At 41.4% G+C, this 16,377-nt stretch overlaps 2 protein-coding genes across 2 annotated transcripts in view; both read right to left on the bottom strand.

Annotated features, from left to right (window-relative positions):
* Nucleotides 1–3,582: 3,582 nt before the first annotated feature.
* Nucleotides 3,583–4,672, bottom strand: LOC118590417 (olfactory receptor 2A12-like). Its single transcript, XM_036198413.1, has one exon. The coding sequence runs from the start codon at nucleotides 4,637–4,639 to the stop codon at nucleotides 3,638–3,640; it is 1,002 nt and encodes a 333-aa protein (XP_036054306.1). The 5' UTR covers nucleotides 4,640–4,672; the 3' UTR covers nucleotides 3,583–3,637.
* Nucleotides 4,673–14,873: 10,201 nt separating this feature from the next.
* LOC118588665 (olfactory receptor 2T4-like) overlaps nucleotides 14,874–16,377 on the bottom strand; it is a 4,406-nt gene continuing 2,902 nt past the window's right edge. The window contains exon 2 of the mRNA XM_036195231.1: nucleotides 14,874–14,922. Coding sequence (XP_036051124.1) covers nucleotides 14,874–14,922 — 49 coding nt within the window. The remainder of the gene's footprint in view (nucleotides 14,923–16,377) is intronic.

The following is a 16,377-nucleotide window of genomic DNA, read 5'->3' as shown; positions in this document are numbered from 1 at the left end:
TCTAAACAAATGTGAAAATGAGGTAATTTTTACAGAATTAAGTACAAGTTTCAGTAGCTTCTCAAGTGTATTAATGGTCAGTATAAGAATTTGAATTGATTCAGGGGTTGGAGATGTGGCTCAGTGGTTAAAAGCACTGGCTGCTCTTGCAGAGGACCCGGGTTCAATTTCCAGCACCCACATGGTGTTTCACAACCATCTGTAACTCCAGTCCCAGGAGATCTGATGTCCTCTTCTGGTCTCCATGGGCATCAGGCACACACGTGATACACTGACATACATGCAGGTAAAACACCCAGACACATAAAATAAAGATAAATAAGCTAAAGAAAAGAATATGAGTCACATATTTGTTCTTTAAGTGAGGTTAGGGAACTAACAGGCAATGAGAACCACTGGAAAGCAGAAAAATCTGTGTTCTTGGGACTTTTATGTATCAGCAACCAAATACTTAGCTCCATTGGAATTGAAACAAAACTCTGGGACCTAGAAGAACTCCTTAAAAGAATCATTTGCATGTTGAGCTCAGGCTGTGTCTGAAACTGGTTCACATCGTATAAAACAGTGGTCTTTCCAGCGGTGCATTGTCCTAGGAGACACCACTGCGCAAGCAGCTTTTGATTCCATTTTGAGGGAGAAGGATGACTAAAGCCCCCAGGTGGACCCAGAGACTTCTCCATCTGTCGTGTACCACCCACTCAGTACAGACTGGTGACTGACTTATCTCTGAGACTAGGAAGGGAGCCACCCTGTAAGTTTGTTGGAGAGAATTGGGAGTGTGAGGATACGTGGCTATACTACAATCATATCAGAAAACCAGGCCCAAGGACTTACCAGACACATCAGAACAAGGAAAAAGTTTCACGTTTTCACTTAGACCCCATAAAATGATAGATACCTAATAATGGGATAGCACGGCCTCACACCAACTTATGACCTGATACCCGCTGTGCAAGTCAGGCACAGAACTTCCCAGCTGTCCCTAGAGTTTCCAATTCATTTGATTCTCTGACTTTGATGAGGCCTGCTCAGCCCCTGCCATTTGCCCACCTGACTCACTGTTCCTGGCTCCTGATGTGAACAGGTTTGGATGCTGGCCTTAAGCTGAATTCTGCAGCTTCTCCCTCAGACCTGACTCAGCAGCTCCAGCAGCCCCTCCCAGCACTGGTCTAGTTCATTATCTTATCAATACAGACTCTCTGCGACTTCTGAAATCCCTTGAACTCTCAGCCTCTTAAGGTTGTATCCATTCTAGAACCCATATGAGATACGCTTATAGATACGCAGACGTTCATTGTGTGCTATGGGCTCGTGATACAAGAGTTAATATTGGATACAAAGAGTTGGTATTGGAATTTTAAAAAGGATGAACAACTGCTGGTTGATATTCATTGGAGGCCTGCATTTTTCTGAAAAGAAATGAAAGAGGAGGAGCGGATGGGGGAGGGACAGAGGGGCAGCAGGGGGGAAGGACTGGGAGGAGATGAGGGAGGGGAAACTGGTCCGGAAGTAAAACAAAAAAATAATAACAATAAAAAGGATGAACAAAAAACTATAAATAATATATTGTATTATATAAAATAACATAATATATATATAAATAATATACCTAAAACAATATATTAAAATATACACATATATGACATATTCATATAATGCATGTGTCTATAATATATATGTATACATACATATTCTTTTGAGACAGGGTCTTACCACACAGCCTTGGTTGCCCTTGAACTCACAGAGGTCCACTTGCCTCTGTCTCCAGGTGCTGGGAGGTGCCTCTGCCTCACTCCACTATTACCTTCTGTTTCTACTCCCCTCTGCCATTGAACACAGAAATGTAACAAATACTCTAATGTGGAAACAAACCAAGAGTTTTGGAAATTTTAGTTCTTGATCTCTTCCTGAAAATCAGGGAGGTGCTGCCAGTGAACTCCTGGTACAGACGTGCAGTGTCTCACTGGAGACATCAGGTTCCTTAGGCTCTATATTTAACTATAATGTGGATATAAGATCTATTATGAAGTGCTGGAGGGATGGCTCAGTGGTTAGGAGCACTGGCTGCTCTTCCAGAGGACCTGGGTTTAATTCCCAGCAACCACATGGCAGCTCACAACTGTTTGTAACTCTAGTTCTAGGAGACCTGACACCCTCACACAGATATTTGTGCAGGCAAAACACCAATGCACATAAAGTAAAAATAAATAAATATTTTTTTTAAAAAAAGATCTATCCTGAATGCACTGCCTGCCTATAAAAAGGAATATTCACTAGTGTGGGCCATCAGTTGCCAACAGTAATTAGAAAGACAGTAGAAAGGGACACCTTGTCTTCAGAATGATAACAACAAATGTTTACTTTTAGAACGATGTGCTTATCTACATGTATATCAGCTTTCCTGTTTTTTCAAATAGAAATCTTTGCAAAAAGAATGGCTGAACCTGGAATCAAATGTATACTTTGTCTCCAAAATTAGCAATATTATAACAACCAATATATAGACTTTTAAAATATGTACTTGTTTATATATTATAACCAATCTATTTAAGTACACATAAGTAAGTTAATAAAATTTACTGTTACTTGTTTTGAGCTATCACCCATATGAAATAAATTAAAAAGAATATCCTTTAAGTTTAATATATATCTATCTCTCTCTATATATATATTCATGTGCATGTGGGTTTGTCTGGATGTGGATGTGCACATGTGAGTGCGCTACCAAGACAGGTCAGGAAAGGGCATCAGTTCCTATGGAGCTAGAGTGACAGATCTATTTTAAATTTAAGGAAAGCACACACTTTTTTTCTAAAATAATCCAAAGTAGAGGACATTTAAACAAACACATAAATACGAGAATGGAAGTCTATGCTCCTTTAAATGGGCTCATCCTTGCAGGCCGGCACACAAAGTATCTTGAATTCAATATTCAGCATCACAAGACGTCTCTCAGTAACTTCTACATGGTTTCATCTTGTGACATTGAATCACATGCATGTTGTGTGATTTTCATTGCCTTTAATTCTGGAAGAGCTGGGGTTTACTTTGAGATTAAGTTCCTCAATGAAGTGCAGCTGATTAGGGACCAAGAGCCCAGCATTTGTCACAATGTGGGGTCTGATGAATATATAGAAAGTTGAGCCAACCCCAAGTGTGGTGGTACACATTAACAATGCTAGCCCTCAGGAAGCCAAGGCCAACCTGAGCTACAGAGTGAGCCACTGTCTCACAAAATCAAAATGAGAGAAACACACACACACACACACACACACACACACACACACACAGAGAGAGAGAGAGAGAGAGAGAGAGAGAGAGAGAGAGAAGACTATAGAGAATGTGATCAGTGACATTGTTGACATGAATTTCACGTTCTCATGTATATTCTTAGATCTATTATCCATATTTGATTGAGCTAACAGATGACATGTTGACTATCGATGCACATCAATATTTACCCATAGAGGTGACAGATATGAAACAAAAATATTTGGGGGGGGGGAATCTGTCAAAATATGAGTCTCTTCATCAGCAGTTCTGGCAAGCAGAAATTGCCACTGGTGAGTTTTATTCTCACAGAATGTGGGCGTGAACCTGTCAGGCAAATGAACATAGTGCTCCGCTCCTGAGGGTTCTAGAATGTGATTCTTGTGCCTTTTTTGTACCTCTCTACCACTCTCCTCATGGCACACTGCACCTCCTTGTTCCGCAGGCTGTAGATGAACGGGTTCAGTGCGGGACCGATGACGGCATAGAACACAGAGATCAGCTTGTCTCCCTCGGCAGAGTAAAGGGACTTGGGTCTCAAGTACCTGATCAGCCCCGTTCCATAATAGATGGTCACCACAGCCAAGTGTGAAGCACATGTTGAAAAGGCCTTTCTTCTGCCCTCAACTGAGTCTATTCTTATTACAGCCACCAAGATGCGAAGGTAGGAGAGGACAATCAGGAGGAAAGGGAATAGCACTGTGCCAGCCCCTCCGATGGCCATCACGGCCTCCTGCAGAGATGTGTCTGCACAGAACATGTGCAGAAGGATGGGCAGTTCACAGAAAAGATAGTCAACAACATAAGGACCGCAGAGTGGAAGGATTACAACATAGAGAGGTATAACTGAGGCACAAAAGCCTGTGACCCAGACTGCCACAGCCAGAGCTATACACACCACCCAGCTCATGATGAGAAGGTACCTCAGCGGATAGCAGATGGCCACGTAGCGATCTATGGCCATCACTGCAAGGAGAAAGCACTCTGTTGACTCCAAGAATAGGGTGAGGTAGGTCTGAGCCAGGCAGAATGGGTAAGAGATGACCTTCCTGCTCGCAAGAAAATTGAAGAGCATCTTTGGAGTCACAACTGTGCTGAAGAATCCATTGAGGAAAGCCAGGTGGCAGAGGAAGAAATACATGGGTGTCTGCAGAGAGGGGTCTAGAACCACTAATGTGATGACAGCTGTGTTCCCCAAACAGTTCGCTAGGTAGACCAGGGAGAAGAAGAGGAAGAGGGGAATCTCAGTCTGGGGGTGATCAGAAAACCCCACAAGGACCAGCTCAGTGAGGGTGCTGGAATTCTGGGGTCCCATGCCTGCTACTGAGCCATCCCTGTTCAAATGAGAAGAAATCAAAGGACCCCACATGAAAACTCTTAGGTCGGGTCAGCTCCCTTCACATTTGTTTTAGTGCCGAAGGTAATGCATATCCTAAATTTAAATGATGGCCTCTCTGTGAGAGCCTTCCAGACACAAATGGAACCCACCACTCCCCAACTATGACTGACCATTTTGGGGAAATTACACAAGGGATAATTTTGCCATTGCTACATCATATCATACAGACTACAGGGCACTCCTCTGTGGTTCACTAACTGCACCTTTTAATTATCTGACTCTTAAAAGCCAGCAGTAACTTCAGTAAGATAAAGTGACTTGTCTGACATCATGAGTAAAAATGTGAATGTTGAAAATAATTCCATTCTCCTTCAACTAGGCTGGTAATTGATATTTACAAAGTTCATTGAGCCAAACAAGGGATTTGACATTCCAAGTCTATATAGACAATAGGTTTATACAGGTGGAATACTGCGGTAGGTAGTGTTTAAACTGGTTAACCAGGTCAGGATTAGCAAAAACAATACAGTGAGGTCACCCAGACTTCTGGCTTTCAGATTTCTAGTGACAGTCTCAGAGAATATAGTTGTCTCCAAGTCAGTTTTCTTATTATTAAGTTGGCATGCAGTGTACTGTGTTTCATCAGGTGTTTTCCTACACACTTGGCTCTTATCTTCCTTGATCACTCCACACCCCATCATTCCCATCTGGCTGCTCTCCCTCCTCCCCACATAGTCCTCCTTCTGCCCATTTCCTTACCCTTATGCGTTCCATTTCCTTCTCTTTTGCACTCACTGCCTGAAGATCTCTTCTTCCCTGTCATGGTCCATGGTCCCCTTTCTAGTTTCACAAGTACATCTGTATATTATATACAAATTTAAATCCAACGTCTGCATTACAAGAAAGCCTGTACCATTTATCTTTCAGAATCTCAATAGCAAGATTTTGTTTGTTATATTAAGCACATTGTAAAATAGTCTTTGCAGGGTTATTCCTCCCAGATGTACATTTAGAAGCATACACTTCTTTAAGAAATTATGAATTAAGTTTTTGAATATGCTGAATGGCAGGTCTAGGCTGGCTCAGTAACGTATAGAATATCACACAACACAGGTGCAAATGCTAGCTTTTGTTGACACAGCAACACAATAATAAAACATGATGCGTTTGAGAATATTTTGTGCATAGAAGTCTGTCAGTCATAGACACAGAGCCCAATCTTCACTCAGTTACATCCCTCCCACCTCACCATGGCTCCTGTTTCCAACCACTCACACTGGCAATGCTTCTTCTTTGTCCTGCTCGAGTTCTCTCCTTACTTCCCTGTAAGAAATTTCACATAAAATGCTTTCCTAGATTTGTAAAAAAAACTACTCTCTCCCCCAATGTTTTTGAAAACACACACACACACACACACACACACACACACACACACACACACACACAGAGAGAGAGAGAGAGAGAGAGAGAGAGAGAGAGAGAGAGAGAGAGAGAGAGAGAGAGAACACCCTTTGAATGAGGAAGGAGATGAGTTTGGCAGAGAAAGGCAGTTGACATACCTGCTCAGCTCCCTGATGCTGGGAAAGCCATTAGTCTGTGCTCAATATTGGCAAAATATAAATGAAATTTTCTGAAAAGGACCAGTTTCTTGGTTTTATCTATAAAGGAGGCAGTATCAGAACCACAGCCATCTGCCAGCATGAGAGCACATGTGTAACACACCCAGAGATTCTCTTCTCTCTGTACCGTGTGCTGCTCAGCTGTGATCACAAATACATGGATCTTGTTCCTCGAGCTCCCATTATTTTATGATAGTTATCCACATTCTCTGTATTCCTTTTATACTCATCTCAACTTTATATTTACTAGGATTTTCCTGAAATGAAAGTAAATAAAGTTGATGTCTAGACATAAATCCAGACTGGAGATGACTGAGTTTTGTAAAACCCATTAACAAAGCAAAGTTTTAGGTAGGTCCCCAAGGGAACCAGTTACTTCATGCAAGAAAAATAAAAACAAATTAATTATTTTTCCACTTACTGTCAGTGTCAAATGATCATTAATACAACTTAAAATTCCCCAATCATGGTGACATAATAAAATTGCATTTCTTCTCTGAGAAAAACATCTCAGCTTGGAAGTTTAAGTAGAAAACAACTAAAAGCATTGTTCTTGACACCCTATTTTTTCTTATTTTGTATTTTTGGTTTTTATTATAATTATTCAATTGTATGTATTGCAGGGAATCTGTGGATTTCACTGTGATCAGCCCAGACATGCACGCACACACTGTGTTCTGAACACATGCATCCTCTCCTGCCCTCTTTCTCCTCCCTCCTCCCCTTTGTCCCTCTGGTCTCCTTTCATCTACTTAAGTCTATCTTTTATTTTCAATGATTCTGCATAGGAGAAGAGATGTGATGCTTTTCTGTCTAAGTCTAGCTCATTTCACTCAAGGTGACAATCCATTGCATTAAAGTTTCTGCATATGATAAGATTTGACTCTTTATGGCTGAATGCTCCATAGACTATAAACACCACATGTCATTATCCATTCATCTGCTGATAGGCAGCTAGTCTTGTTCCAAATATCTATTGTGAGTAGTGCTACAGTAAACATGGGTATGTGTGCCTTCATGCCCGCAGGTTTGCCCCAGGAGAGCAATAGCTGGATCCTACGGCAATGCTGTTTTCAGTGTTTAGAGAAACCCCTTACCATTTATTTACTACAGTGGTGCACTAGTTTCTTCCACCTCATGGATTCTTATGTTCTGTCATTTCTCATACCCAAGAGGGCTGGAGAGTGGCAGTCATGCTCCTTATTTTCTTTCTTTCTTTAAATTTTTATTTATTTCAGTATTTCAGATTTATTTCATTCGTGTGTGTGTGTGTGTGTGTGTGTGTGTGTGTGTGTGTGTGTGTGCCTGTGGAGGACAGAAGAAGGCATAAGATCCCCAGGAACTGGAGTTACAGGTCATTGTGAGCTGCCTGATGTGGGTGCTGGAAACCAAACCAGGATCATGTGCAAGAGCAGCAAGTGTCTTAGTAACTGAACCTTCTCTCCAGTCTTCTTTCTTTATTGATGATACTCCTTCTTCTGCTTGATCTCAGCTACTGGTGATGCTTCTCACGATGTTTTATTTAATTCATTGAGCCTTCTGACTTTTCTATCTATTTATATTTCCCTTATCTCCATTTTCTTGCTGAATTTCTGGTCATGGTGCTGACATCTTTACTCATGGTGCTGACTTCCTTACCCATGGTGCTGACATCATCATCCGTGATGCTGACTTTTTGTTTGTTTGTTTGTTTGGTTTTTTGGTTTTGTTTTGGTTTTTTGAGACAGGGTTTCTCTGTGTAGCTTTGTGCCTTTCCTGGATCTCACTCTGTAGACCAGGCTGGCCTCGAACTCACAAAGATCCGCCTGCCTCTGCCTCCTGAGCGCTGGGATTAAAGGCGTGTGCCACCACCACCCAGCCAATGCTGACTTCTTTATCTATGGTGCTGGCTTTGTCATCCCTGATGCTGACTTGGTGCTGATTTCATCATCTATGATGGTGACTTCTTTATACATGATGCTGACTTCATCCATGCTGCTGATTTCTTTATCATCAGTGGTGATGACTTTACCCATAATGTTGACATCTTCATCCACAGTGCTGACTTCTTCATTTGTGGTTCTGACATCTTCATTGATGGTGGCAACTTCTTGGTTCCTTGTGCTGACTGACTTCTTCATCTATGTTGCTGTTTTTTTTTTTTTTTTTTTTTTTTCATGTGTTTCTAACTTTCTCAGCTAGATCCTGAATTGGTTTCTTTACTTCAATCATTCTCCTTTTCTTTATATCTTCTTTGGAATAACTGGTTAATTTTTAGTTTTCATGTAGCTTTTGGAATTCTTCTTCTGACATTTTACACACTTCAGTAATGAAGGGGGCTCTTTTTGAGAAGTCATGTTGTTTTGTTTGTTTGTTTCTTGTGTGATTATTTGCATATTTGTTGGCTTGGTTATCTCCAGGTTTTAAGTGTCTTCTTTTCAAGGAGTCTCTCCTTAAGGACTCAACTCCCAGAATCAACCAGAAAGAGAAAGAAAACTACCACAACAATAACAATATTAAGCTGAACAATATATAAAATATGCTCACAACTAATTACATCATAGTAACATATTATCAATAACTATAGAACTCAAATGGTAAACAATAATGAAGATTGTGCTGTGATGTTCAAAGTCATTTAGGGTAAATGTAGAACTAGGTGCCTGACTAAGACAGCAGGAGTGGAGAAAGCACAGAAGAAGGCAAAGTAAAAGGCAGAGAGGGGCACTCTGAAGGAAGGAGATGATAAGCAGCAAGGGATAAAAAGAACAAAATCCTCAATAATAAAATAAGTGCATATAATAGTTAGATAAATGTAGGAAAAGAATAAAAATTTAAAAAAATCTGTTGTGGAATATTACTTAAAGGTATGTTACATTCTTTCATGCTGTGGAATATTTGTTTAATGATGCAAAGATGTGTTGCATTCTTTTATATTGTATTTGTTTAACTCTGTGATATTGTGTTGTTTTGCCTGCCTGAAACACCCAATTGTTCTAATAAAGAGCTGAATGGCCAATAGCTAGACAGGAGAAAGAAATAGGTGGAGCTGGCAGGCAGAGAGAAAAAATGGAAAGAAAAAATAGGAGGAGCAAGAAAAGAAAAAGAGAGGACACCTGGGTCCAACCACCCAGCTACACAGCAAACCACAGAGTAAGAGGTAAAGAAAAGTATATAGAATACAGAAAGATAAAAGCCCAGAGGGGATAATTAAAGAAAAACTAAGGTCTAGAAATAAGCCAAGCTAAGGTCAGACATTTATAAGTAATAATAAGACTCTGTGTACTTATTTGGGAGCTGGGTGGCAGGCCCCCCAAAAGCCAAAGAGTAAAAAAGCAACAGAAAGCTATCTTTTCAATATTAATATGGGGACATCAGAATTGCTGAGCAGGCAAATGCACCTTTGCTGAGCCTGATGCCATGTGTTTGATTCCTGGGACACACAAGTGGAAGGAGATACCTGACCTCCACACATCTACTATGACACATATAAGCACCATACCTCAACACACAATAAACAGCAAGGAATAAAAATCAATGAAACAATTAGAAATAAGATAAAATGCATATAGTACTAGAAGTATGACTGTGTATTGACATCCATAGCCAATGTATCCCTTAATGGTGTAAGACTGAAATCTTTCCCATTACAATCAGAAGCAAGAGAAGAATCCAAATGGAAACAAACTGGGAATATCTCTACTACCAGCCAACTGAAATGGGATTCTGAATTAGCTATTTTTCTTGTTGCTTTAATCTAAAGTGAGAAACATCCAACAAAATCCACTTAAGGAAGGAAGGATTTAGACTTAAAGTTCAAGGTGATGCAGTCCATCATGGGGGACAGAGTAAAGCCACAGGAACACTGGGGAGGGGGACTGTTTATACTGCATCTCAAATCAGGAAGCAGCGAACAGACAGGAAGTGGGACAGCTGGACTGTCAAACTCTAAGGCCTGTCCCCAATGACCCACTTCTTCCAGCAAGGCTCCACCTCCTCAAGGTTCCACAACAGTTATCTAGGATCCCTCAAAATATCTGTCTTGCTGTGATGAAACACCATGACCAAAAAATGCAAGTTGGAGAGGAAAGGGTTTATTTAGCTTACACTTCCATTTCACTGTTTATCATTGAAGGAAGTCAGGGTAGGCACTCATGCATGGCAGGAAGTTGAAGGCAGGAGCTGATGCAGAGTCCATGGAAGGGTGATGCTTATACTGGCTTGCCTCCCATGGCTCGCTCAGTCTGCTTTCTTACGGAACCTAGGACCACCAGCCTACAGGTAGCCCCACTCACAATGGACTGGGCACCCCATCAATCAGGAATTAAGAAAATGTCCTACAGCCAGATCTTACGGAAGCATCTTCTTAGTTGAGGTTCCCTCCTTTCAGATGACTCTATTTTGTGTGTCAAGCTGACATAAGACCAGCCAGCACAATGTCCATGTATTTTAGCATGCATTTTTCTACTTCTGGTAAACCCCACTGTGATTTTTACCAGGAATTTCATTTTATGTGTCAATGTGCTGAGGGGCATCAAGATTTAAACAATACCAAGTCTTCCAGGCATGAATATGGATGTCTGTATTTGTCCGTCCTTGTTAACTTGCATCAAATGTGTCCTTTAGTTACCAGTGCAGAGATCTTCTGCTTCGTTGTAAAAATTATTGTAAATAGCATTGTCTTCTTATTTTTTCCATTGTTCATTGATTGAGTCTATAGATCCTACTTGTTGTCATGTGTTGACTTTGTACCCTGCAATTTTGTTGAATTTAGTGAGTGTGATAAGAATCTAATGTGATCTCTCGTGTACTACAGAATAGACAGAAGCTCTTATGATTTGACTGTTAAGGGGCCCCCCAGGCTCACCCCTGATCCTCAGCTAGTGGCACTGTTTTGAAAAGTTGTGGAACCTTTAGGATGCAGGAAATTATGTCTTTTTTTGCTGATTAAAGTTTGCTTTGTGGCCTGTAATGCCATCAATTTTACAGAAGGTTCTGTGTGCTGTTGAGAAGAGTGTGTGTTTCCATCTCCTGGGAAGAAAGTTCTGCAGGCGTCTGTGTGAACTCCATTCCCTTTATGGATATGTAACAGTTCCCTTTCACTCTCATGATTAGCTTCAAAACCTTCTGTATCATTTATAATGACAGCTACCCCAGCTTGATGGTGGTGGCTTCCACTTGCTTAGCTTGAGTTCCGACTTCCCACTCTCCTCTGTTGCTCTGCTGGTTTGCATCTCGGTTTATAGATGCTGTTCCTACCCGTGTGTGTTTCTTGACCATGCTTTCTAATCTAACTAGTCTGCATCTTGTAATTGGTGAGTTAAGGCTATTTGCACTCAAGGTTGGAATTGAGAAGAGTTTGCTACTGCTGGGATTTTATTGTTTGTTACTCTGATCGGCTGGTTATTATTACTTTTCTCTATTCCCTGGTAATTGATGTTGGCTGCTTTCCGGTCTGCTGTGCCAGACGTGACTGGTTATTTCCCGATCCTCCTCCGTCCCTCTACTGCTTTCATGGGTTGTATTCTGCCATGTATTTGTGAGAAACCGTCTTCCTTGCTCCTTCATGTTCATTATTTTTGTAAGAATATTCTGTAGTGCTGGCTTGGTTCTCAGGAGTTCCCTTTACTTCTGTTTGTATGGAACTAATTCTTACTTCTCTATTTTAATACATAATTTTTATGGGCAAACGTTCCATGATGCAAACAAGACTTAATCTGAACAGATATATCATACATGAATTAAGCCTACAGGCATTTATTAAAAGATTTAAAGATAAATCCCAAGTCTGTGTATAATGACAATAATATGTAGTATTTATTATTAGAACTACTGTTTTTTATTTTATTATTATTGTGTTCATGTGTCACTATTTACTATTTCAATGTGTAATAAAGTGTGAAATACTAAAAATGCGTAGTTTGAAGACCAGGCAAAGGCCCTGCAGCTGGTTGGGCGCAGGTACTCCACAGCTGTGATTCTAGATATGGCCAGCAGAGGGCAACAATTCTAAGAAAAGGGTCATGCAAATTTAAGGGATCTCTCACTCCAGCAACAGGGCAAGGAAAGAACAGATCCAGGTGAGGACGCTGGGGTGGTCAGCGGAGAAGGGCCATTGGTGGAGGAAAACCCTTAGGATGGGGTAGTGGGAGGTTGGGGCTATCAGACCTGCATTACACACAGCGTGTACAGCAGATTTGCCCGGCTTCTGGGGGGTTCGGGCATGGTGTGGTAACTCAATTGTCTGCTACTCCACTCCTGAGGAGTTAAGGCTGGTGAGGTGGCCAGGAGTGGTTAAGCCGGATAAGGGACAGGGGTTGGGGTGTGGACTTAATCAGAGGTTCAGTGAAGGAAACAGACCCATCCCTAGCCAGGGTTTTAAACTAGGTCTGATCAGCACATTTAAAACAAAGCAACATTATATAAACAAAGCAAGAAGTAAGGGTGTGTGTACTGGACAGCGTGGAAACCCGAACTCACCTAGCTTCATCCCCTCATCTCCACCTCGGTTTCTCCAGGGGCTCCATGCTTCAGCCAACCTTGGATTGTGACTGCCCCAGGGGTCCAAATATAATGGCCTAACATGTTATATACACATGCCTGATTCACATCTTGCTGGTTCTGTACTTAAGTACCCTTGTACATTCTCTCTCTCTGTGGAAACTGAATCTCTATTCATCTATTCACTGTGATATACTCACCCCCGAGCCACCTGCAGAGCAGAGACTTGGCACAGGTCAGTACACACACACACACACACACACACACACACACACACACACACACACATACATATTTTGGTTTGGTTTTTTTTAGCTGTTTCTCTATCACAGCTCTAGCTGTCCTGAAACTCGTTATGTAGACCAAGCTGGCCAAAACAAACAAACAAAAAACCAAACAACAATAAAACAGAACCAGCAGTTCAGACTGCCCTATTTAAATTCAGTGTCTATCAATACCCCGCTGCATCAGGCTGAGGCACTTTCCTCTGGAGGTAGTGCCCTCCTGGGCACTGTGTGACCTGTGTCTCTGTCTCCCTGAAGTTCCATGGGGCATGAAGATGCACTTTTCACTCCTGCCAAGACAGAATCATCTTATCCTCAGATGTCTCCCCTTCTCCCTCATCTTCCTCGGACCTCCACATAGGCTAGGAGACTCTCAGGCTTGTGCCAGATTCACTTGTCTCCTTCAGCAAGGCTGAGGCGAGGGGTGCCTCTCGGGGCTCTGCAGGTTTTCCATCATTCTGCTCTGATAGTCAGATAGGCTCACTCCAGGGCCACAACATGGCTGTTGCCCTTGGTCAGGTCCTGCAGTTGCTGTATTAGGTGAGAGATGGTGCCACCACACACAGCATGTGGAGGAGGCATGGTGGGTTCCTTCCAATATAAGCAGAGAGAGGACAGAGAGGCCACACCTGGACACAGTAGCTGTGGTGGGAAGGCTTCTGCCACTGACATAACCTTTCCATCCTCCTCACTGTTCACAGGATGAAGTCAGCAGAGGGCAGGAAGAAGGCCCTGGCTACCTGCTCCTCCCACATGACTGTGGTCATCCTCTTCTATGGTGCTGCTGTCTACACCTACATGCTCCCTGCCTCCTTCCACACCCATGAGAAGGACATGGTTGTGTCTGTGTTTTACACAATACTCACCCCTCTGTTGAACCCACTAATCTACAGTCTTAGGAATAAGAATGTCACAGAGGCCCTGAAGAAACTATTGGGTGTGAAACCCCTCTTTCAAGAAACAGTAAAATAAGTAATTTGGAATGAAGTTTCCTTTCTTTTCCTTTACACATCTGTTGTTCCAGATCTTGTGCTTATGTTATTTGTATGATGCTCACGTGCCTGAGAGCATGATATGTCCTCTCATATGGACTTTCTACATCTGACTTGCTGGAAGATTTCATCAGAAAGAGATGCTGGCTCTGTGAAATGGGTTTGCTCTGTGTATTGACATAATTAAATGGGTTTCATTCCTTTCTTTATTCATGAGCATTGAACAATCTGGCATTCCTGGGATGTTTTCCATTTGGCATGGTGAGCAATATTTTTAATGGGGTATAAATATAATTTGCCAGTATTCTGCTATGAAGTTGGTGTGAAATGTTTATCTTAGATGTTGTTCCATAGTTTTTGCTATGTGTATCCTTGCTGTGTGTATCAGAACAGTACCAGCCTGCTGTGAGGATTTGGGAAGTATTCCCCTTCCTTAATATTTGGAACAGTTAGATATTTGTTGTTACTTTTGGAACACTTGTTAGAATTCAGTAATTAAACCATTTTCCTTTGCTTTAAAACAAAGATTTTATTTTTATGGGTATGTGTGTTTGTGTGCCTGTATATGTATATGTGTTTTTGTGTGTGTCTGTATTTGTGTGTATACATATGTGTTTGTATGTGTTTATGTCTTTGTGTGTTTATATCTTTGTGTTTATGTGCATGAGTGTTTGTGTATATTTGTGTGTGAGTGTGTGGTATGTGAGTGTGTGTGTATATATATGTTTGTTTTTCTGTGTGAATATATGTGTGTGTGCATGCACGCTATATGGATATATGTGTTTCTGTGAGGTGTAACTATGAGTGCATGTGTATGTGTGTGCAGTGTCAACAGAGGCCAAAGGAGGTTATCAGTTTCTCTTAAGCTTGATTTACATGTAGTTGTGAGTCACCCAAGTGCCAAGAACTGAACTAATTGGTGAAGCAGATTTAATAGAGTTATCATATTGGACCTTATCTTTTACCCATTCAGCAGCTCCATTCTGCATGTTCCAACTGGATAATGCAGTCCACTGTCACCATGGAGATATCATAAACAAGAGCACACATTTGCACCAGCTCCTGTTTCCTAATTTTCTGGTACATTCCTCCTGTTCTCTTTTCTTACTGCATAAGATGAGTTAGATTATTTTCTCTAGTAATATTATTCAGATCTTTTTCTTTTTACTTCATGTTTGTGTATAAGTTTTTACTTTATGGTTTTCAAGAGACTAAGAAATAATCTTATAGTAAAACAATTATTTTAAGGAGACAATAATTTTGGCTACATAAACAAAACATAAGATTTAAGATGTTAAATTTCACCCTATTTTGTAGAATATTGTTTTAAGGTGTGTTTCTTTTGTTTATGTTGCATTTATTTACCTCTGTGAAGCTGTGTTACTTTGTTTGTCTAAAACACCTGATGGTCTAATAAAGAGCTGAACAGCCAATAGCAAGGCAGGAGAGAGGATAGGTGGGCTGGAAAACAGAGAGAAGGAGAAATCTGGAAGAAGAGAGAAAGAAGGAGCTAGAAGAAGAGGACTACAGGGGCCAACCACTCAGCCACACATCCAGCCACAGAGTAAAAGTGAAAATAAGATTTCAGAAGTGAAAAAAAAAAAAAAAAGAAAGAAAAAGAAAAAGCCCAGACACAAAACATTGAGGGGATAATTTAAGTTATAAAAAAGTTGGCAAGAAACAAGCCAAGCTAAGGCTGGGTTATAAGTAAGAATAAGCCTCCATGTATGTGATTTATTTGGGAGATGGGTGGTGGGCCCCCAACAAAAGATTAAAAACAACCAACAACATTGTCACACCCAATATGGGGCTGAATTTCCATGTAGGTACTGAGAAAGCTGGGAGAAAAAATGAAAAGTAAAAGGACACAGCCCCTTTAAGAGGCACTGCTGTTCAGCCAGCAGTGCTAAATAAAAACGGCAAGCTAAGTAAAACCTGTGTAGCAGCTCAGGAAGCTTCCGCAGCTAGGAAGGTTTAATGCAGTTCTTGGTCATGAACCTCTGACCAGGCTGTGAGGTTTAGGCTTGGCTCTCAGGAATCTAGAAGCAGTCAGAACCAGCCAAGAGAGCCATGTGGAGGATCCAGGTGTAGCTCGACAGTCTTAAGTTTGTTTGTGCAGTCAAAAAGGCTAAAAGATGTATAGTAAAAGGGGTCCAGATGGAGCTGACCTGAGCTAGTAGGAGCTCACGGACTCTGGACGGACAGCTGGGGAACCTACATGGGACCTAACTAGGCCCTCTGAATGTGTGTGACAGTTGTGTGGCTTGATATGTTTGTGGGGACCCTGGCCATGGGACCAGGACTTATTCTGGGTGCATGAATTGGCTTTTTGGAGCCCATTCCCTGTGGTGGGATGCTTTGCTCAGCCTTGATGCAGGGGGAGAGGCTCGGCC

This window comes from Onychomys torridus, chromosome 8, assembly GCF_903995425.1.
Source record: "Onychomys torridus chromosome 8, mOncTor1.1, whole genome shotgun sequence".
Taxonomy (NCBI): domain Eukaryota; kingdom Metazoa; phylum Chordata; class Mammalia; order Rodentia; family Cricetidae; genus Onychomys; species Onychomys torridus.
This window is presented reverse-complemented; position numbering and strand designations above follow the sequence as displayed.

Excerpts from the sequence above, each read along its gene's own strand:
- LOC118590417 (XM_036198413.1), bottom strand. The coding sequence starts at position 4,639 with ATGTGGGGTCCTTTGATTTCTTCTCATTTGAACAGGGATGGCTCAGTA.